Here is a 22,725-nt window from a genome sequence, read left to right on the forward strand (position 1 = left end):
ACTGGCATGTATTTTCCTTCCTTCCTGACCTGGACCTTCCTTCTTGCAGATTCTCTTCTATTGCCAGTATAATTTGAGAAATCATTTATATTGGCTTTCTGTTGAGGTTTGGCTTTCCGGATTCCATAATACTGGTTGCAGGACTGTCTGCAGTCAAGGTGCCACTTGACATTACAGCAGAAAAACTCAGTGTGGTTTTCCTTACTGAGCTCTATGTTGTTGTTTTTTCACCTCCTTTTTAATAAAGAAAAAAATTTACTTTTCTCAGGGGTGGAGAGAGATGGGGATCTTCTAACCACATTATTTCATTTACCAAAATAACTCCACAAAGATATGTAATGTGACTGACTGTAGTTAGAGCCAACAGCCTTGATCGCTAGGGACAATGTGGAAATTAATTTTTAGTCTTGTTGAGTGTGTCTGTTACTGGAGGAGTATGACAATTCTTCTGACAATTATGATAGATAATGTGAATTAGCTTCTTCCACTTGTATTCCTTCACACTCGTAACCTCACCTAGTAAGGCCATTAGAGTGTCTCTTTATGTCCAGTCTCAGATAAAAATATTCTGAAGTTATGTTGCAAACTTAATATTTTTAAAGTAACTTTTTCATCTACATGAGGGGTATTCTTATTTGTGAACTCTTAAATTGTGGTATTTTATTAATGTAAAAGTATGTGCCACAGTGAAATACTATACTGCCATCAGAGCAGTTTAATCTTAAAGCTAGTGGGATGATGTTGTGGTTCAGAGGACTCTGAAAATTGTGCTGCAAGTAGCAAATAGCAGATATAATATTACCAGTGGATTACAGAAATAAACAAAGCTCTCAGGTGACTAATTTTGTAGCCTGAGGAAGCCAAGGTCCTAAAAGATTATTCAGAAGTTAATGACTAAGTCTTTCTACGTTAAGTACTGGAGTGTGTGTGTGTATATATAGTATTTACGTATATATGAAATATATATAAACACATAATACGTTCAGTTCTCAGTAAAAAAATCACGCACATCTTGCAGATATGTCATTGAAATATATGGTTTATCAGTCTTTTTAGAAGAAACTACTGGTTTTAAGGAGTTGGCTTGAACATACTTATTTGCTTATAGATGCTTCTAAGCAAGTATTCAAGTGGTGGAAACAAATTTTATTCTTTTTCAGGATAAAATTTGAAGTTCTTGTCTGCTGCTTCACATGTTTTAAGTTGTTTAGGAAAAAACAAAGCACAATAACTGCTGCTGCAGTGTGCAATTCTAAAATGTTCATAATTTTATGGAATTTATTTTATACTTTCATATCTTTGACAGTTCTTTATTTGCAAGAACTGAGCATTTCACTTTCTATTTTTGTGAGGCTCTTACTGTTTGAAGTTTCTGAGGTTTCCTAAAGTAAATACTGTATTATGTGTCTGTGTGTCTCTTTTTTTTTTTTTTTTTCCCCTTTCTTTTTTAGCTAATTCTATCAGTTTCAGATTGTGCAAACTATTTTGCACACAGCAACAGCTTTGAAAGAGTGTGGTATCTCCATGGAAGAAATAATGGATTTATTTTAAGAAAAGTGATCATTGTTCATCAGGCCTCTTATAACCCATCTTTTTGCACTCTCTCCTCCCTCTAAAGATCATGGACAAGATAGGTTGCCTTTGAACAGAAGTCTGTGTCCCAAACCATTTATATATTTATAAAATCTTGATATGTGTTTTCTTACTAAGTATGAGCTGATATAGGTAATGGCATAAATTAGGCGGTATAGTGGAGACTTGAATTCAAGGAATAGGCATCTGCTTATTGCTTGGCAGAAAGGATGCTCAGTTGAAGTTACCACTAGCATGGAACATGAGCTTAAAACTAAAGAAATTCCTTTTCTACCTTCAAAATGCGTAGTTGTTAAGGTATGAAGAAACCTTTTTAGAAACATGTCTTGTGTGACTGTTTCTGCAGTAGCCCTGAGCTCTGCCTCCAAGGTTTTAGTTAGATGGAACATAAAGAGATGGCATACTAGACCTGACTGTTATGGCAGGAGACTGAATGTTTTTCTGTCGAGATAAGTACTGGGAGTCTTAAGTGGTAGAAACTGTTCTAGAAGCAAAGTTGATGATTCTTCAAATTCATTTAGTGGGATCAGGTTTCTTTAGTAGCAAAAGAAAGAAAATAGTGATGAAAGGAACTTCTGAGTAACTCCTTGCTGCAGTTTTATGCAAGCAAGTAAAAAGTTTAAAATGTTCTTAAGTGGTAATCACAAATGAAATATGCAAAAGCAGTTTCTTGACTAAAGAACATGTGATTCATTATTTTTAGCCATTTAGGAGAACAGACTGGTTTTTTTACTTGATAAAGCTTCTGGGGACTTCCCCCTGTTTCCCCTTTGTCAGTCTTTTGCACTAGCAAAAATTGAAATAGACATAATCTGTTTATCCAGAGGCTGAACATAGAACAGTCTAGATTATCTCCTTGGCTTGAATTCAAGCTAAAGTTAGAGGGATTACTTTATTTTCTCATTTTGGATCGCTTTATGTGATCCTGTCAAGCAATAATCCTGACCCTGTTTAGATCGCCTAAGGTGATCCAAAATGCTTTAATTCTTTTTGTCTGTTTTCTGTCCACATGGCTAAACTATCTTAGATAAAAGTCAATATGGATTGTTACAAAGGAAAAGTATCACTTCCTTTGAAATTGTATCAAAAATGAGTTATAACTATGTCACTTCTGTATTTAAGAAAGTAGTTTAAAGTGGGCTTGTGTCTTCTATTTCCCATTATTATCCAAGATGCTCAAGTGCTTCTTTTAAACTTGACCAAAACTCCATATCCTTTTAAACTAGAATACAGTTCAGAGTGGGTTTTAGTGCAAGCGTGTTATCAGAAAGAGTGCATGTGTCTGTGAAGGTAGCCTCTTGTTTTTCATAGTAAGATTCCACTTTCAAATTAAGGTTATGTTAAATGAGTCCCGTTCTGTCTCTTGCTTATAGTTCTGTTGTATAATAAAATAGCTGTTAGTGCTGAAAATAAATGTTAATAAAATGAAGGTTGGTTTAAAATGAAAAAATCCACTTCCTGACTTTGTGTTGTGATCAGCAATGCTGGCAGAGCAGGTGTGTGTGTGGGGGGGGAAATACCTTGACTCTTGAATCCAGGCTGAATTTTACTCTGTTTTTTTGCTTGAAAAGAAAGTTTGTTGAAAATATTTACTGCTTCTAATAGAACAATTATCAGTGTTAATCAGAAGACTGTTATTTTTCTTCATCAGTTTTATTCCACAAACCAATTGTATCAAAATATGGAACATATTTTTTCTGTTTTTATTTTAATAGTAATATTCTGACTATAGCAAGCAGGCAGGTTTTATTTTGGTAGTGGAATTTTTTGCTCTCTGGATAAATACTGGATTTGAAGTAGCATGAACACAATAGCTTTTAAACTCTTTGGTTACATAGAGTACTTTAATGTTATGTACTTTAAGAAAATGTTAGCATATATTTTCATTTAAAGCTTTGCACTCTTAAAAATGAATTCATTATTTGATTCATGAATTGTTGACACAGTGCAGTAATTGTGGTTTTAGAATATAAATGAAAAGTTATTGCCTGTCCATTATAGCTTTGTTATACCACCTTGTGTAACTGTGGGGGAGCGTAGGGGAAAATGATCCCCAAAGCTTTTCTGTCCCTTGCGGTGTGAGAAGCAGCAGAAAAATCTAAATTAAATACAGTTAGACGTGACTGCGCTTGAATTAATCCAACCGTTAACCAGTTAAGCCATGTGACGTACAAGGTGTGCATCGAGCTGAGAAGGAGGAGGTGAGACAGAGGGGACAGCCAGACTCTTGCTTAGCAGAGGAGAGGAGGGTTTCCAGCCTCTGTAACCAGGAGGGATCAGCAGAAATACTGCATTTATCCAGAAGAAACTTTGTTGGCCGGACTTCTTAAAACTTGACATTAATTGTGTAAATTTTTTTTTATTTATTTTAAGGTTGATTAGTATGTATTTATACACTTCAATATTTTAGGCTTGCTTTGGGGAAAAAAAATATCTAAACTTCGAACAATAAAACCAAAATAGACTGTATAAAATTCCTTTTAAAAAAAAAAAACCAAAGTTTTCTTGTAAGTACTGAAGTAATTTGTGTAGATTCACTACAATTATTTTTATGTAGTCTGAAGTAGGAATGGAGCTTAGGGTGTTCCTTTGCATTGCCTGTTTGGGCTAAGGAAAGAAAAGCAGCAAAAAGATAAGAAGGAAGAGGTTAAAAAGAGACCTTAGATGATGTTAGGAAACAAGGACATATAGAACTCTTTTCAAAACCCCGCTTGACATGTCTTTCACTTGATTGCGATAACTTTGGCAGATAGGAGAATGTGACTACAAAGATGTTAATGGTTTATTTCACAATTGTTAAATATTTCTTGTAGTACTATAACATAACAATTTCACTGCAGATGAAATTGGCACTCCAGTTGATACAGCTTTCCAATTTTACTTGTCATGCTAGTGAAGAGACAGTAATTTGAATCCTAAAATAATGTTTTTAATCACTTGACAAAAATGACACTCACCTTAATTATAGAAAGGTTTCTACATTAACATGTCCCATTTACGCTCAAAATGGAAGTCAAATTAAAAGGCACATGTGTAGAATTAACAAAATTAAACTTGACATCTACCGTATATGCAATCCTTGACGACTTTTTTCAATGTGAGCCCTGAGGTGGCATTAAATACATTTGGCAAAACATCATATTTAAAAAAGAAACTAGTTTAAACTACCCAAATGGCAAAGAACAATTTGCTTATCACTCTCTAGTTAGAGACAGGTCAGCTGCTGTCACTTTTAAAATATTAATGGACGAATGTAACCAGATATACACAGTAGAAGAATTGTGGGCAAACAAGCATGGTTTTGTTTTCTAAATGACGCTGTTCTTTCAAAGCTCAAATTATTCTTTTGTAACTATTAAATTTGAAAATAATCACAAATGGCAACTATCAGAAGCGGTATGGGCCCTTTGAATGCTAGAGCTGTAAGGTTTAAGTAGTGTGCTGCTGAAGACTGACGAGTGGATGTTCCAGAGCCCAGCCTTCCCGTAGGAATGTTCCTTGTTTCCCCTCCGGCCCTGTCTTCTCCAGACTTGACACCACAATTACTCTGAGCCTGTGGGGGAATGGTGGAGAGAGCAGAGTCCCTGGAACAGGAGCTACTGCCTGCAGTAGGAGGATGGTGGCACACAGAGCCTTGTGAGAGGGTATGCACGTGTCTGCTGTTTGGTGGCAAAGGGGACAATAGGAAGAAAAGGGCTACCTGTCGGCCGGGCTTCTGGAGTAGCAGTGGTTTTGCACTGAACGGGAAAAACACACGTACCTTACTGCCAGTTGCAAGCTAAAATTGACAGCATTGGTTGAAATCCAAGCAACAAACCTATACTTACCTTGGTGAGTCATCAAGGCTGAGGATTTTGCTTAAAGATGAGATCTCGGAGAAAGCTCTGAAAGCAGGTCAGCTGGATTAAGCAAAAAAGAAATCTATTGAAGCTACTCTATAGTAAGACATAGTTGTTTTTGTTACTGGAGTAGATCGTTGCTGTTGTGGTTGGTACATTAAATCTTTGCCACGTTCCCATTGATTGGCCAAGAAGGCCAATGGCATCCTGGGGTGCATCAAGAAGAGTGTGGCCAGCAGATCGAGGGAGATCATCCTCCCCCTCTGCTCTGCCTTGGTGAGGCCACACCTGGAGTACTGTGTCCACTTCTGAGCTCCCCAGTTCAAGAGGGATAGGGAACTGCTGGAGAGGATGCAGCAAAGGCTACAAAGATGATTAGGGGACTGGAACACCTCTCTTATGAAGAAAGGCTGAGGGATTTAGGTCTCTTCAGCCTGGAAAAAAGACGACCAAGGGGGGACCTTATCAACACTTATAAATACTTAAAGGGTGGGTGTCAGGAGGATGGGGCCAGGCTCTTTTCAGTGGTGCCCAGCGACAGGACAAGAGGTAATGGGCACAAGCTTGAACATAAGAAGTTCCATCTAAACATAAGGAGGAACTTCTTTACTTTGAGGGTGGCAGAGCCCTGGCACAGGCTGCCCAGGGAGGTGGTGGGGTCTCCGTCTCTGGAGACATTCAAAACCCACCTGGACTCGTTCCTATGCAGCCTGCTCTCGGTGACCCTGCTCTGGCAGGAGGGTTGGACTAGATGATCTCCAGAAGTCCCTTCCAACCCTGTGATTCTGTGATTCATCTGCAAAATACCCTAGCTAATTCATAACTAGTAAATTATATTATGCGTAACTGCATGCATACTAAATTACAGTGGGATTTTTCTTCTCTTAAACTTTTGTTTTCAGACTGTGTGGCCTTAGTACACAGTTTCTAGGCAGTGAATCTTGTGGATTTACATAAGCTTCCGGGCGAATGGTCGCGTTAAGTTGCGTAGTCAGTCTTCCCTCAGTACTGTTAGCCGTAACAGTGTGCAACAAGGATCATCAAAATGTTGCGTTAATTATAAGGCAGAAGCCAAAGAAAGGAAAAGATGATGTATATAAGAAAGCAAGTTCTTTATGTAGTACTTCTAGTAGTTGGCTGTATACTGTGGGAAAAATGGACAAAGCCTAGTCAAAAAAAAAAAAGCAAGTGTCATTGAGAGGTCATAGCCTTGTTATCTGTAAGAGCTGAATCAAGCTCATGTGAATATTCACCTTGGTGTGTCCCTTCAGTGCACTGTTTGGGCTTACAGGCTGCCCTTTACTGCAGTTGTAGTTCATTTTGCTAAAGCAGTTCCATACTATGGGAAGAAAATAACTGTGTGTGAATATGATGCTATGTTATCCCCTTGTGTATGTGACCTTAATAGTACACTGCACAACTCTTTCCTTGTAAGAATTCAGACGTGAAAGATAAGAAGTGGTGATGGTGGGACTAACGTATGGCGTCTGTAGTGATGGTAAGCAAAAGTGGACAAAATGATGAGGTGGAATGGTGGTTGATCTGGAGTAAAGATCTTTCATATGTGTGTGTATGCATACAGTATGTACCCATACATGCCCACCACAGGATTAAGGCCTATATTCCTCCTTTAGCATTTAGGTTACTGTCCCTAGTTACTTGAAATTCGGTAATAGTACTATGGCAGTTCAGTTTGGAAGTTTGCCCTCCCAGCATAGGGCATGTCAGCTTCTTTTAAAGGGTCTGGGTAGTTGCTACTTAAATGCCAGCATTATACCATCTCTGCAGAAGACTGGCTTGTTCTTTCTGTCAAGAGCATTCACTCCTGCCAGTTAACTTTAGTAAGGCTAGGAAGAGCTTGAGTAAATCTGTGACTATTCTAAAAATAAAGTAAAACTAACTTGTAAGTAGTGAGGTTCGGATTTAAGTACTTGAGCTAGTTCCACAGTACTGACCAGCTGCATAGCCTTAAACTTATGTAACAGTTGGACTTTTTTTTTTCCTTTTAATAGTTGATTTTTGACACGGTAAAGGAACTTTATAAACAAAGTTTATGGTTTTGTCTGGGAGTCATACTGCTGAAGTCCTTTTAAGAAGTGTGAAGTTCCGGGAAATTTTATTTGCAGTCAGCCTAAATGGAACCATGCTGATGATTAGATCCCTTTGAATGTCTCAAAATCCATAAGGCTATAAACCACCCATCTAAAGTGTACAAGAATTGGGCCAGTATCTGTTGTACTTACTGCAGTGTACCAAGTTGTGCGAGTTTTAAGAAATCCTATTAAAATACCAAATGAGATTTGAATCTCTCTAGCCATATGCTAAATTGCAAAACTAGAGCATAGGACAAAAGGTCGCTGTTCTATCTATTGGAGTTATAGAACTTTCTTTGTTAATTATGCATTCATCCAACTCTGAATACGCATCCTGCTATCTAGTTTAATTAAGTTTTGTTAAGTCATTTGGACTGCTTATCCCATATTTAGAACTTAAACTTTTTTGGATAATGCCATTAAGCATACTGATTTTTCTGACAAAAACCCCCCACGATTAAATGTTATCTTCTGCATACATATCTTCCTGTTGCTTGTAGTGCCCTGCAGAAGTGATAAAATGTATTTCTGAGGGTGAGTACGAGGAATCTTCTTTGTGTATTGAAATGTAAATGTATAATGAGAGCTCATGTCTTTTTTAGTTGTATTTGCCAGTTTTTTTTAGATTGGTGTCCCTGTCCTTCTCTCTCATTCCCACCCCCCAGACAGTTTATCTACTGTATTTACTTATTATGAGTCAACAAAATCACACTCAGCTGTGGACAAATTTTTATTTATTTATTGTGGCACTGATCTTCAGCATTTTAGATGTGTGGATTGTATGGTTCATATCATCTAATAAAGCACTCTTTCAGCTTAAAGAGAATTGAATCACTTGCAATCCAGTTTTTGAATTGCAGCACTTTAATTGAACATATAAATATGCAGAAGAGTGTAATTTTTTCCAGCCTTAAACACCATGAAAAAAGCCAGTATAGCTTCTCCATCTCTTGCTATGAAACTTTAACGAGGAAGAAAATAGAATTTCATTTCAATGTTCCATTAAACTTATAATAAATTAGGAAGAATTAAATTATTCTGATGATTACAATTTACGTCTATGAAACAGTCTCTCCTTAGAGCTATGATTTTGCTTTTGGGCAGTCTGATGTCTTGCTCTCAGAAAAGAAATGAAGCTGCTTTATGTAGGAGCCTTGTTTTATATTATTTTTCATGTTTTATAGGATTTTAAAAGCTTTTTTGCCAAGAAGTTGATTTTTATGAATCCCATGCCGAAGGTGGAAAGATGAAATCTAAATAGTCCTTGTAGAGAAATAGGAGCTGTAAGCAAGCTTCTCCTGTCCTCCATATTAAAAGCTAAAAAAGGGCTCTTTGCAAATATGGTGTTCGATCTCTGCTTGTTTTCTAAATGTCAAACTGCAAGACGGGTTTATTTAAATACTTTCTTAGTGTTACTTGTTGACATAGCAGTTGTCTGAGTTCCCATCAGGGTGTCATTTGATCACTGGCAGGAAAGGTGTAAATTAGACAACAAAAAAAGCAAAGTTGATAACCTTAGAGCTGGAACAGTTTTGGTGGCCTATAAATACTTGTCATCATCGGTTTCACACTCTTGGGACTTGACTGAAACATGTTTTCCATATTGAACTAGAGACTAGATTGAATTAAGTTTGTATCATCTTCGTTGACCGCATTGCAGTATTGTGAAGGTCCAAAACTATTGTAGCTCAGTTCAGATAGGTTTTCACTGCCTTGCTTTTTAGATCATCCCGCATATATGTATATATACGTACATACACACATCTATCTAGAGAGCTAGGTCAAGTGTGTATGTGTATATGAATGCATTTATACTGTAACTTACATTGACATAATAACCTGAATCTAGCTGCTCTTTTTGTACTCCTGGTGAATCTGCTAGCGCAGGTGCAGTTAGTTCTGCCTGCTGTGTTAGGTGAGCAATCAGCCCCAAAATCCCACCAGCCCCACTGATGATGCTCTTGTGGCTGAATTCAGCTGCACCATGGGCTTCCCAAACAACCTTTGTCTCCCCCCACTGCCAAAGTGTCTGTCCTGCCTGCTAAGCCAGGTCTCTTCTAGGAATGCGATAATGCCTGCGTGGACAAAATGCTCATCTGTGATCTCTCCCTCTTTTTTTTTTTTTATTAAATATATATTAAATTTCCTGATTTTTAAAACAGAATTGTATTTAGGTATATTGGAAAACTGTTTGAATGCTCTTGATTTCTGTGATAAAAATTGTTAGATACAGTAACTGGTTCCTTAAGTTTCCCTTTCTTTTATTTTAAGGAAAGAGTAATAGTAAACTTGTACCAAATATTTGGTGTACTTGCTGACCCATGTGTGACTTGCCTGGAGAAAAGGACACATAGTGGTGGTTGGCTGTGGAAAATTATATGTTCAGTTGTGTAAAATGAGGTTGTATTCACCTCTCCCTCTTCTGTTACAAAGCCTGCATTTTTCTTGGAAGTAGTGGAGAATTTCACGGCGGGTGGGGAAAAGGGGATCTCAAGAAACAACAAAATGAGAATAGAGAAGAAAAAGAAATGATACTTTAGAGGGTTATAGTTGTATCTGAAGTGGGAGATGACTAACAATATTTGAAAGAAAAGTGCTCTAATATTAGTTAAACTGGACTACCAGCCCGCAATATAACTTGATAGCAATAGGCTTTTAAAAAATAAAGATAACTTTTATTTCATCAAGCAAAGCTTATTTCGTATCTAGTTAAAATATACCAAGCTTTGTAGAAACTACAAATATTGCTTTAGAGACTTAAAGTTGTACGAATGTCATATTAATTATCCCTTTTCCATGTGTTCTTGTTTACAGACCAGTCTTTCCATATGGGGATGGGGAAGTCTTGGCGTTGTGCTTTTTCTAGTAACTTTTGGACCCTTCGCTATATTTTACTTTGCATTTTATATCCTCTGCTTTGTGGGTGGGTAAGTATACTACTTTGTGTTTTGTATAATTTACTATGCAAGTAAAATTTTAATGTGTATATTAGCAAATAGTTTGCTCTGAAAATCTGAAGTGACTTCTGTGTAGTGCATATTTCCACATTTGAGCAGCTCTTTATAAGCCCAGTTTTTTTTTTTTCTTGAAATCTTAGTTTTATCAAAAGTAATTTTTTTTTGGGTGTTGAATGGTCCTTATACTACTTTTGCCCAGGCAAAAGAAAAAGATTTCTGATACTAAAAAAAAAAAAAGTAGCTATTTATAACAGGTGTTGGAGGACAAATACTCACACAAAACCAATGTTAACTGCAGTTCATACTTCCTATTACTATGTAAATTCTTTTCCCAGGTACTTTATAAGTAATTATGTCCCCTTTCTTTATCACTGTCTCATTTCCCTGCCTAAGGTACTTCATTCATGAGGTGTGTGGAAATGATGCTACATCTTGAACGAGTAGATCAGTTCGGCAGCTGCATGCATTTCATATTTTATCTATAGACAGGAAGGGAGCAAACAGATGATGGTTTTTGTAGTCTTTAGCACCATTATTACATTGTATATTATGATGTCTGCCTTGTAGCCATTACAACTTTTATTTTTAATGCCAAGTGTAAATTTATTAGTGGGATATTCCTCCTTCCTCTCACTCATAAGACTAACATGCAGGACAGTAACATTTCTAGACTCTCCAAGATGTGCTTGACTTATAATGGGGTGGTTCGGCTATCTTTAATATTATTTAATTTTTTCCCTTCTTTTGAAACACGCTTTTAACCTTCTTATTGGATACAGTACAGTACGTATATTCCTGTAAGTCTCAAAAAAAAAAAAGTAACAAGAGTTTAGTGGCTAGAATTAGAGCTGATGTGCTCGGGCTTCAGCTATATTAAACTTGGAATTCCATCTCTGAGGAATCAGTCAGTCTATTAGAGCAAGGATTTAGTTGAAGTAAAACTAACTTTTAAGTAAGTGCTTTTGTCGTGCTGAGTCTCGATACATGTTTAAATGGCATATTTTGCTGTCTGTTTGTTCAGGGCAGAAGGCAAAAAGTTCGTCCAAAGGGCAAGAGTTCATCCACTTACTGTTTTGTATTAACACTTCCTTAGTATTTGCAGTATGAAAAATAATGTGAGATATAATAATTTCTTAGAAGCTTATCCTTTCTTCTTGCTCAGTTTCAGTTGTTTGGCTTTTCAAAGCTGTCAGTCAAAGCAGTCTCTCATGGGGCACGTCTGAAGTCAGCTACGGTTTGCCATGCTCACTCACGCTCAAGTCAGCTCTGATATCTCTTTGCTGTGATTCTTTTGCTGCTTTGGTTCATTTTCATAGGTAGTCAGTGAACATTGATCTTAAGAATAAATTAATCTTGTGGTGGTGTATCTGTTAAAGCAGAATTTGTATCCCATCTTCCTATTACGTGTTTACTTATGGAGATAGATATGAAGTCTCAGCCCTTCCAGTAGAATGTCATTATTTCATTACTTTAATATACACGTCTTCTTGGCTAAGGCTGTGATCTGGCCCTTTTTTACACTGTTAATCTTTTTCAGTGACACACCTACTTTAATTTTAACATTCAGCATACAGATCTGTGAGTGCTAACTAGGTCAAATAGATTTATGTGTAAATTATTCTTGCCTGCTTTTTCTTTTTGAATTTATTCCTGTGAAGTTACGCAAAATACTTCGTCCTTTTTCTCTTGGAAACCAACAGAAATTAATGTTATGAAGTAGCTGCTTCACTTTGGATTAGCAATTATATATCATAACATCATTTATATAAATTAAGAAAAAAAATTATTTTGGTTCATGATTATAGTAGTTTCCTTAATACTTACTGTACCCTTATCTGGAGCAAAATAACAATTTTGGACATGGATTTTTGTGGTAGAACTTCATGTTGAAACTTGGAGTTCTTATCAAGTTTGGCATGCAGTTTTCTAACTTTTTATACTTGCTCAAAAACCAGTGGCCTGTATCAATAGTTTCTGACTCCGAGTAGCTGAGAGTTCACTTCTGTCCCCTTTTGCAGTTTTACAAAATAAAATGTTGACTCATAGCTGGTTGCACCCCTAGTAAAGTATAGACCAGTGAGTTGTGCAGGAAAACAATGTTGATGCCATAGGTGTATCAACATAATTAATCTGTTTGTACAATTTCACTTCTGTTATGTGCTATCTAATTATTTCTTTTTGATTTGCTCTTAACTGTGAGTTTCCTCTTACACCGATAGCTTGTAGTAAGTGTATTGTTGTGTTCATGGAAGGATACTGAAACCATTTGTGTGTGTTAATAAAAGCTTTAAATCAAAAGTTGTCTTTGTTTAATTTTGTTTTGTTTCAAGACTGATTTATAAAATGTTAGCTTTTTTTTGTTTTCTAGTACATCCCTCTTCAATTCAGGATCTGGTAACTCATCAGTTAGGGAACTGAGCTCTTGCCACCAAAAGCAGGAGGCAAAAGATAGATGTTGTTTCTTTAACCTGTGTAGCCAAGAGAAAGTGTTAATTTTCATGAAATATTTTTTGCTTCAAGTATTGGTGCAAAACCTTTAACCTGAGTGCTGCGCCTGTCTTACTGTCTGCCTTTCCTTTGTACCATGTACATTTCTTACCTTACTTTCTCACCTTCCCCCTTTCAATCCTAAGGAAGTAAAATAAAAATAATGTGAATTGTGGCTTTGCCAACAGCATTATAGTTCTGATGTTATGAGAATTGAAATTTCTTGGACCATCAATTGCTTTGCCATTTAAAGGAATTTGCTCTGTTGTCAAAAAACATAATTATTGATACTTCGTCACATCCATATATATGTGACTGGCTGCCTACACCGATGATTCTAACTGCTAACCAAATCAGGAATGGTTCTGAAGCTGCTTTTTGACTTTCACAAAGCATTCAGTTGAGGCTGTTATTTTTCAGACTTGATGGGGAAAAAGATAAATCTGTGGACTTTATTTTTCCTTCTGTCACCTTTGTTCTGTTGTTAATCTCTCCCTGTGAAAAACTGGTCTCCCAATAATCTTTGGGAAAATTTAGCAACAAAAATTTAAGCAAAATACAGTCTTTTCCTTTTTCTGTTCTGTTCATATAGACAAAAGACTAAAATGATTTCTCATTTACTGCATTAAATATTCTGAATTAGAGGAGCATTTGTGCTGAATGGTCAGGCTTACGTATACCTCTCTAATGCACACAAGATTTTAAATTAGAGAATAAAATATATTAATTTCTGCTATAGAGGCAGAAGCTCCTAACATTTCTAGCTTAAAAATGAAAGTACTTAGAGGTATCTAAGAAAATGAGCATATACTTAAACTATTTTGGTAGCATAGTAGTATTGCGTCTAGCTCTGGGCCCCTTACTGTAAGAAAAACATGGACCTATTGGAGCAAGTCCAGAGGAGGGCCATGAAGATGATCAGAGGGCTGGAGCACCTGTCCTATGAAGACAGGCTGAGAGAGTTGGGGTTGCTCAGCCTGGAGCAGAGAAGGCTCCAGGGAGACCTTATAGCAGCCTTTCAGTACTTAAAGGGGGCCCACAGGAAACATGGAGAGGGACTCTTTAAGAGGGAGTGGAGCGATAGGACGAGAGGTAACAGTTTTAAACTGAAAGAGGGTAGATTCAGATAAGATATTAGAAAAAAATTCTTTACTCTGTGGGCAGTGAGACACTGGAACAGGTTGCCCAGGGAAGTTGTGGATGCGCCATCCCTGGAAGTGTTCAAGGCCAGGCTGGATGGGGCTTTGAGCAGCGTGGTCTGGTGGGAGGTGCCCCTGCCCATGGCAGGGGGTTGGAACTAGATGATCTTTAAGGTCCCTTCCAACCCGAACCATTCTATGAATCTGTGATTATTTTTTTTTTAATAAATCATTAACTTTAGAAATGTCGTAACATTTGAGAGGCAACAGATATATAATACATAGGTAGTTATTTCCAAGGCTTCAATCCTTTTGAATAAAAAAAAGAAGGATCTCCGTCCTCCTTACCCCATCTCCCCCCAGGTTGCTCATACATGCTTGAAGTTAAAACTGATTTTTGCCCAATAAAAAGGCATTTTGAGTATGCTGCTTTCTTTAAAAGATGACTGGGGTTTCTAATAGAAAAGTGGTAGATAATAAAAAGAAAATCCGAACCTTATAATAAATAAAAACCCCCAACAAAATACCCCCCCTTCCCCAAACCAAAACATTAGTTAACTTTTAAGCATATTATTTTAAGCATATTAAACTAATATTGAGATTTTTCTAAGCAAGTTTTTGTCCTTGAACTGAATTATAATGCTACTAGCACCATTGGTATTATGATTTTAAAGCTGTCTGGAAATATCTGGAGCAGAAGAGCAATTAGACCTGCTTTTATTTTTTGTCCTCGGATGTAGAAAGTACACGTGTTTGGCAGACAGATAACTGTAAGAGAATCAGAGTATCAAGTGAAACTTTCTTATGCATTATCACGCTACTGATAATAACCACCTCCCTGCTTTTGAGTTACTGAGCCTCTAGAGTACTTAAAAAGAAAGGTTCACAGTTCGGGAATTAAAACCTTCAAATGGCGTATTTTACCTTGGTTAGGAATTTTATTCTGATCCTATAAGTAAGAATATCACATGTCAACAGCAATCTATATTAATAGAATGTATTACTTCAGCACGTTTCAAGCCTGCAATAACTTTGTGAGTTCCTCTGGTCACAAATGTTGGTCACCTGGCCTTTAAACTGAATGCTTTGAAATTTGGGTTAGAAACTATGCGTGTTTAGCCATTCCAAGGCTAGTCTGAGCAGCAGTAACTTCATATGCTCATTTATTTTTTTTATGCTTGACTTTTCAAAGACTACATACTTTGGTTATGCTATAATTGGCACAGCCTCTAGGTTTTCATTTATTTCTTAGTAAAACCAGCTTTATGTTTATGTGTTTTTGTGCCCTAGTGTCATAAGCTGTAAATAAATTACTGCTGTTGTAGCAAGGTTGAAGTTTTTGTAATGGTTGCTTTTTCCCCTTATGCCTTCATTATATCATAAAGAAAACAATAATAAAATTAACTCCTGTCCTGCTTAACTATAAGTCATAATTTAAATGTCATTGTAGAATTGTGAAGGAAGAAGGTAATGAATTTGTGATCTAACATTCTAAATGGTCCAGGAGTGCATTTATTTAGATTTTACATGATGAATTAATTAAAAACAAAACACAAAGCAAAAAAAACCCCAAAAACCTCACAGCACCCCAAAACCACAACACCTAGTGTTGAGTTTTTTTCTCGACTCTGTTCTTATGCAGCCTGGCAGGACTGCTGGTTTGGTTTTTTGTGGGTTTTTTTTTGGGTTTTTTTGGTTTTGGGGTTTTGTTTGGGGTTTCTTTTTTTGTTGGTTTATTTATTTATTTATTTTCTTTTACAGCTTAAAATAAGGTCCCAGTTGAAAATTTTCTTACTTCTTGTTTAAATGTATACAGTCAGTAGTTGCTTACTGCACTTACTACACATCAGTTTCTTCTTGGTCTGTGTTTTTGTGTCTTATGCCACAATGCAATGGTCTAAATGTATCTATTTCTTCATAGTGTTGAAGTAAAAGAATCTTTATATAAATACAACCAGAGCAGCTTATGTCCCCTCTTTCCATGTACTGATATTTGTGGTCGTAGATAACATACTGACACAGGTTCACCTCATGCAGCAGGGCTGTGTAGTATAGACTCTGCTATATAGGTCTGCTATGTGATAAGAGTGTATCAAGACTTATAATACAAGACTGTGAAATTTTATACTTAGTACTGTGTCAGTTATCTTGAGCAGCGTGCTACACTCTGAAAGAGCACCACAAGAGTAAACAGTGAGAACTTTCATATATTGTCATTTTTATAACTTGTAAAATATTTTCTAGAGCGGGGGGGAAAAGGATGACTTGTTCTAGCTGGTCTTTCTTTTTCTATTTTAGGGGGTTTGTGGTTACTCTTTTATTTGGAAAAAGCAACTCAGAAAAATACCTTGAGCAGTGTGAACATTCGTTTCTTCCTTGTACATCAGTTGGGATCCCTAAGGTAAGGAGAGTTTACTGGTCTCAACTTCTAGATCATATTTTATAACTTTGAAAATTAGAGTAACACTAATAATCACTTTTAATCTAAGAATTGTCCCTTTTCCCAAAGTAAAAAAGCCTGCTTTTATATTTTTAGTCAGCTGCAATGTGCAAGTGAAGTGCAAGACACTTCCTTTTTGAAATACAAGCTTTTTAAGCATTTATGGAAAGTTTGTTTCAAGTATTGTTTCTGGCTTCATTATAAGAAATGAGTAAGATATAACTGGCTAATACTGTCTGTGAGGGACTTACTAAACCGTTCCTTTCTACACTGCTTATGTGTATTGGGTTTTTTTTTGGGGGGGAATGGTAGCTCCTTCATGCTTTTTCTTGCACAATTGTCACGACTATTTAGGATTCTTCCTTCACTGGATCTCCAGTCTCCTTCACTGGTCTCTCCAGTTGTGATTCTTTTGATTGTTTGTGGTCAGAAAGTTGCTTGCCTAATTAAGATTGAGCTGTTATTAAGTCTAGATTTACAGTACTTCAGGGATGTAGAAGTTGCTGTCTTTGATTGTCTTTAAGACCAAGTGAAAATCTTGGAAATGTATATAGAAATATGGAGCAGCAGTGGGATCCCCTTTTCAGTGCTCTTCTTTTTTTTTTTTTTTTTTTTTCCTTAATTGTGAACAGACACATCATTTTGGTTGATGGACCTAAATTCAGGATTCCTAATTGGATAAGTCTGCATCTGTTTAGTACAGAATAAATTCTTAATAGCCAAGAGGTAGAATTTATAGGAATTTCTGGTTTATGAACTGATACATTTTGGCAGCTCAGAAATTTAGAAATATCTTGGCCTAATCAGTTTGCACTCATCAGAATAGAGAAAACACTTTAACCCAAAGATTACTAGTTATGTTATATTTAATCTTACAGCTGTTTTGACTGAAACATCCTGCCCTTTCTTAGCTGTAAGGTCACACTTCATGTTATCTGTGAAAGCAGGGAGAGTGGTTCAACTTTCTTATCAGTAGCATATAGAAATAAACATATTTCGTGATTCAGCGGTATGTCTTCTAATCACAAAACTTTTTTTTGTGACTCGTAAGTGACCTTTTCCCTTAAGTCTTTGAATCTGTTGAGATAAAGCAGGAACTTCAGTATATTGTAAACCATAAAGTAACGTCATTGGACCAAATGAAAAATACGAAGTTTAAGGTTGAAAAAGGGCAAATCAGCAATGAACTAATGATTCTGTTCTGTTAATGAAACCTCATTTTAGGAGACTAAAGTTCTTGGTGCTATGCAGACTTTAGTGCTTATATGAACTTCTTTACTTTGAGGGTGGCAGAGCACTGGAACAGGCCGCCCAAGGAGGTGGTGGAGTCTCTGTCTCTGGAGACATTCAAACCCACCTGGACGCGTTCCTGTGCAGCCTGCTCTCGGTGACCCTGCTCTGGCAGGGGGGTTGGACTAGGTGATCTCCAGAGGTCCCTTCCAACCCCTACCGTTCTGTGATTCTGTATGATATGGATTGTGGAGTGTTGCTTATGTCTCATGTTTTGAGAGCATATTTACAAGAAGTTTTTCTGTCTTTTAAATTTCCTCTACATTGCTGAAACTTCTACATTCATGTTACTTCTTTGAGCTCAGTGCATATGTATGCTCTGGTTGCCTTATAAAAGAATAAAATGTTGGGGGTTTTTATTGTGTAACCCTTAAAAATTCCATAGTTTGACTTCTGGTTTGAGTGTGGATTATTGACACATTACTTTTCTCAACTGACCTGTCTTAGACTAACCTCTGGATTTAAGTTTTGAGTATGAAAGTGTTTGTTTTTAGCTGGCTTACCAAATGTTGTTTGAAGTTGTTCATCAACTAAAATCTGTTTGCCTTCTGCGATAGTGTTTTGTATTTCTTTTTTGCCACTGTATTAAAAGAGCATTAGCTAGTTTAGCTGAGCTTTTCAGTAGCAGTGCAAGAAGAGATGAGTCCTAACCAAAACCAAATGTGTGGTTTGCTTGGGATTCCTATTTGCAATTTCTGTATTAAATTTCTGCTGACTTATCCTTATTGGAAAGTAATGTTTTTAACTTGAAATTGTTTTCATGTTTAAAACCATTGTGGCCCTAAGTGGTCTTGAACAATTAGTATTCATTCAAGTGGCAAGTGCATGGGTTATGCTTCTTTTGTGAACCAAGTATAAATTGAATTTGTGATACTGTATTTTGAGAATATGTTCTGTTTAAGAAACTCTTTTCCCCAAGGGCAGTCAGAGTGTTATTGATTGTTTTGAGGGCTTTTTGTTTGTTTGTGGATTATTTTTTTTTTTTTTAGGCTAAAGATGAATATTCAAATGCTTGATTTTAAAGAAATAAGTTATAATTCAGGGCACCAAGATTGTGGGTGGAAATAATGTGTAGAATGTACCAGCTCCAACAAAGGATTTAGTGCAGATCAGTTTCCTGAGTTGTCACTTACTATACTTATTAGCAAATATATGATGAATGCTTCAATATTAGGGAGAAATATATGTAAGTTTGGAAAATTATTTACCTTTCTGCTATATTTTTTTCTTTACATACATACATAAAGATTATTATTTTGCAAGCCTTCTGTATAACTCAGGAATGTACTTGATGTCATAATGTACTGTATCTGTAAGATACACAATTGCCTGCAGGTTTGTATTAAAATAATGTTGAGTAAAAGGCAAGTTTAGAGCCTTCTGAACTGTCAACTGGAATGCCATTTTCCATAAAAATTATAGATTCTGTCCAATTTTACCAGAAATGTGGAATGTCCAGTTGTTATCATCATTGACGTCTCATGCTTCATGCAAAAGACAGGGAGTTTCTGTAGGCTGGATACAATATTGTCAAATTACTGTAAGTTGTTATCACTGTTCTAAGTGCTAGTTGCATATTTGATCCCTGACTTGTCCCCGAGTCTTTATTTTGAGTCAGTTGGTCATATACTATGTTATGGATTAGATGCAGATTTGTAAATCCCGTGTCTTGTCCATTCATGAAAGCCTGTGATGGCAAATATGTGATTTGGGAAATAGCAGCACAGTCCAAATAAGGCGTTTTTCATCTTTAGGTTAACTAGCGTAGTTTCAAAAAAGGACTTCAAAAACATCTGTTAGTGCAGCGAAGAAAAAGTATGAAGTCTACTCAGTCACTGCATGTACATAAATATTTCACTAGGGAAAAAAATACGAAAGAATGGTCTAACCCCATAGTTGGCTCTGCTTTGAGCAGGAGGTTGGACAGGATGACTTCCTGAAGTCCAGACCCAAACCTGAAACCTATGAGCCGATGAACATTCAGATTTTTACCACATAACCTTGCATATTCTCTCTGTATCCCTTTCTCCTTCTTCTGTCTGCTGCTTTTTTTGCTGCTGCTTTTTCTTCTCTGTTTTCCAAATGTGGTTTTATGCATGTAGTCCTCAAACTTCAAAACTCTCTTTTAACAATTTTGTTTGGCAATTTGAATTGTGCTGTGCTTAGTAAAAATATTTAATCATTCCATTCTGTATTTTTTTTGTATTTTTGACACCGTCGAGACAAAAAATATTTTGCAAATTCATTCCTATGTAGCTGTAGTATTGTTTGAATGTAAATCAATTTTATTCGTATTCAAGTAGCATTGAACTGTTCCCTTGTCTTGAAAGTTAAAAAGTATACAGAATTTTGCAACAAAATACTTTTTTGTTGTGTTACAGAGTTGTTTAAGTAGGAGGAGAATTGTTTTCTGGCATCGGGTATTTCACTGCCATTCACTGTTAACTGGTTTGAATGAGAGATACTTAGGGAGAGCCACGTAGAATAGAAACACTGGACCACGCGGTTATAATTTTTTTCATTCATGGTTTTTGTTAGTTCTTCTATCTTTACAATACAGTCATCACTTTCTCGATCAAAGAATAAAATAACCTGATTTTTTTGAACAATGGTGTAGGTTGTTGGATTGTTATTTATGTGAAAATAAAGAGGTTTATTGCAGATTTCAAGTTAAGTTTGTACAAAGACACTGTATTAGTTCACTCGGAGAAGCACTGGTAACGGGTGTTCTTTTTCAGTATGTCATTGGCCAAAAGTCAGCTCTGATGAAGTCATCGTTGGAGTTGACTGCTCTGAGCTGCGAGTCCTTCTATAAAATATTTTTTTACCCCCTTATCAATTACTTTTTAAAGATTCATCTGTCAAGTAGTGATGGTACAAAAAGTAATTTCTCTTCTGACATATAGAATAAACTAAGATGGATAAAGAAGCGTAGAGGAAAAAAAAAACAGAACAGTTACCTGCCTGAGGTCACACAGGAAGTTCATAATCAAGTGTGGAACTGGGGTCTTACCCGCAAACTATCTTGTGCTGCTGTCGTGTGTCCCCCCTCCCTCCTTTTATAACTATTTACTTCCTTCTGATCAAGTATTTTAGCAAACCTGCTCCTTTACAGTAAGCAAGAAGTAGGTTTTCAGATTAATTCCTCACCATTATTTACTATATAATGAAAAATACAGATATTATTGTTGCCCAGAGAGGTTCTGTATGTCCCATCCCTGGAAACGTTCAAGTTCAGGCTGGACAGGGCTCTGAGCAACCTGATGTAGTTGAAGATACCCAGCCCATTGTAGAGTGGGTTGGACTAGATGACCTTTAATGCTCCCTTCCAACCCAAACCATTCTGTGATTCTATGATTATATCTTATCTACTCTATAAATCATAATAATAGGGGAAATGTTGTATAAAGTTTTTACTGGAAGGATACATATATTATAAACAGTGGAGCTGATTTTTAATTATAGTTAAAACCTACAAAGTTACGTTTCCTAATCTCTTTCAAGTGCATAGAAGAAATGAAACGTGAAGCCAGACCTATTAAGATTGACAGAAGACTGACAGGTGCGAATATAATTGATGAGCCTTTGCAACAGGTAAGTTCTAACCAGGACTATTTAACCTACTTTTATTTTTGCATGTATTGACTATGTAATATCTAAGGACTTAAGAGACAAATAGAGGTTGAGAAATTTTATCGTATTTGAGAGTGGTAAGTGAAAAAACACCGAGGGTGGGCCAGGATATTGCATAATGGTAGGGGAGTAGGGTTCATTATGTTAACCTTTTAAGATAACTGCTGTTGCATTATCATCCACAAAAAGCTATTTTATATTTTGCTGTGTTTCATTCATTAGTTTATCTTTATTTTTTACTTTCCAATTTCAGGTAATCCAGTTTTCCCTGAGAGACTATGTGCAGTATTGGTATTACACGCTAAGTGATGATGAATCATTTCTTCTGGAAATCAGGCAGGCTCTTCAGTATGCACTTGTTCAGTTTTCTGCCAGGTAAGATTATTTGTATTTACATCAATACACTGCCTAAGCAAGTGGACAAATACCTTTGTGGGTTGTGTGGTAGTAGATAAATGATTAAGTTTATCTGTTGGCATAGTTCAGTGCATGTTTACAGAAAGAATAATCTAAGAACTACAGCCTTTGCTGATCTCTTAAGGAATGAGTGGAGTTAACGTTTGTAGTCATGGTCTTTTGCAAAATGGCCTCTTCAAAATTCAGATTAACGTCTAATGTTGCCGAATAGATTTTATATTTTTTTTTCTGCAACTTAAGCATTGAGTTGCATAAATCATCACCTTTTTATATGCAGGTTTGTTTTCATATAAGCAGCAGGGCTGTTTCCAAGGTGAGTCAATTTGAAAGCTTTTAATTCAAATATCTGTATCAGCTCAGATAATTTTTAAAAGTGGTATTGCTCTTCAATATGTAAGAACAGTGAGGGTTTGTTTTTTTTTTTTTTAAGGAATGGTTATCTGGGGAATGAAATAATGTGACACGTGTAAATCTTTTTTAAAAATAGGTTTGATTCAGAACAAATGGCTAGTTTGCTGATTGTCCTATGTCTTTTCTGCTGTTGGCTAATCAAGTAGGAGTAAGTCAGGGAATTTGGGAAATTAGGGATCATCTTATTTCTCATCCCAGCTACCGCACGCCTTTATATCCATCTGCTTCTTTGTTAAGTAATGATTTCAGGTATTCATCCCACTGTGCTGACTGTTACCTGTTTTCTCTTCAGAAGGGGTTGTGGGTCACCTAAATACAATACAAAACTTAGCAATTTTGAGGTGGTGTTATCTCCTCCCTCTGTTGACTTGAAAATGTAGGCCAGTGTGCTTTGCTGGCAAGAAACGCCAAAGATGGAGAGCTAAG

At 36.4% G+C, this 22,725-nt stretch overlaps 1 protein-coding gene across 7 annotated transcripts in view; it reads left to right on the forward strand.

The window, feature by feature from the left end:
* Nucleotides 1-22,725, forward strand: part of SNX13 (sorting nexin 13) — a 72,977-nt gene that overhangs the window by 12,629 nt on the left and 37,623 nt on the right. For all 7 annotated transcript variants that reach the window (XR_008464721.1, XM_054190319.1, XM_054190321.1 and 4 more), the window contains exons 2-5: nt 10,340-10,452; nt 16,407-16,509; nt 21,343-21,432; nt 21,725-21,846. Coding sequence is in view for 6 of the 7 variants with exons in the window: in XM_054190319.1 (XP_054046294.1) it covers nt 10,340-10,452; nt 16,407-16,509; nt 21,343-21,432; nt 21,725-21,846 (428 nt within the window). In the remaining variant the exon portion in view is untranslated. The remainder of the gene's footprint in view (nt 1-10,339; nt 10,453-16,406; nt 16,510-21,342; nt 21,433-21,724; nt 21,847-22,725) is intronic.

This window comes from Rissa tridactyla, chromosome 2 (assembly GCF_028500815.1).
Source record: "Rissa tridactyla isolate bRisTri1 chromosome 2, bRisTri1.patW.cur.20221130, whole genome shotgun sequence".
Taxonomy (NCBI): Eukaryota; Metazoa; Chordata; class Aves; order Charadriiformes; family Laridae; genus Rissa; species Rissa tridactyla.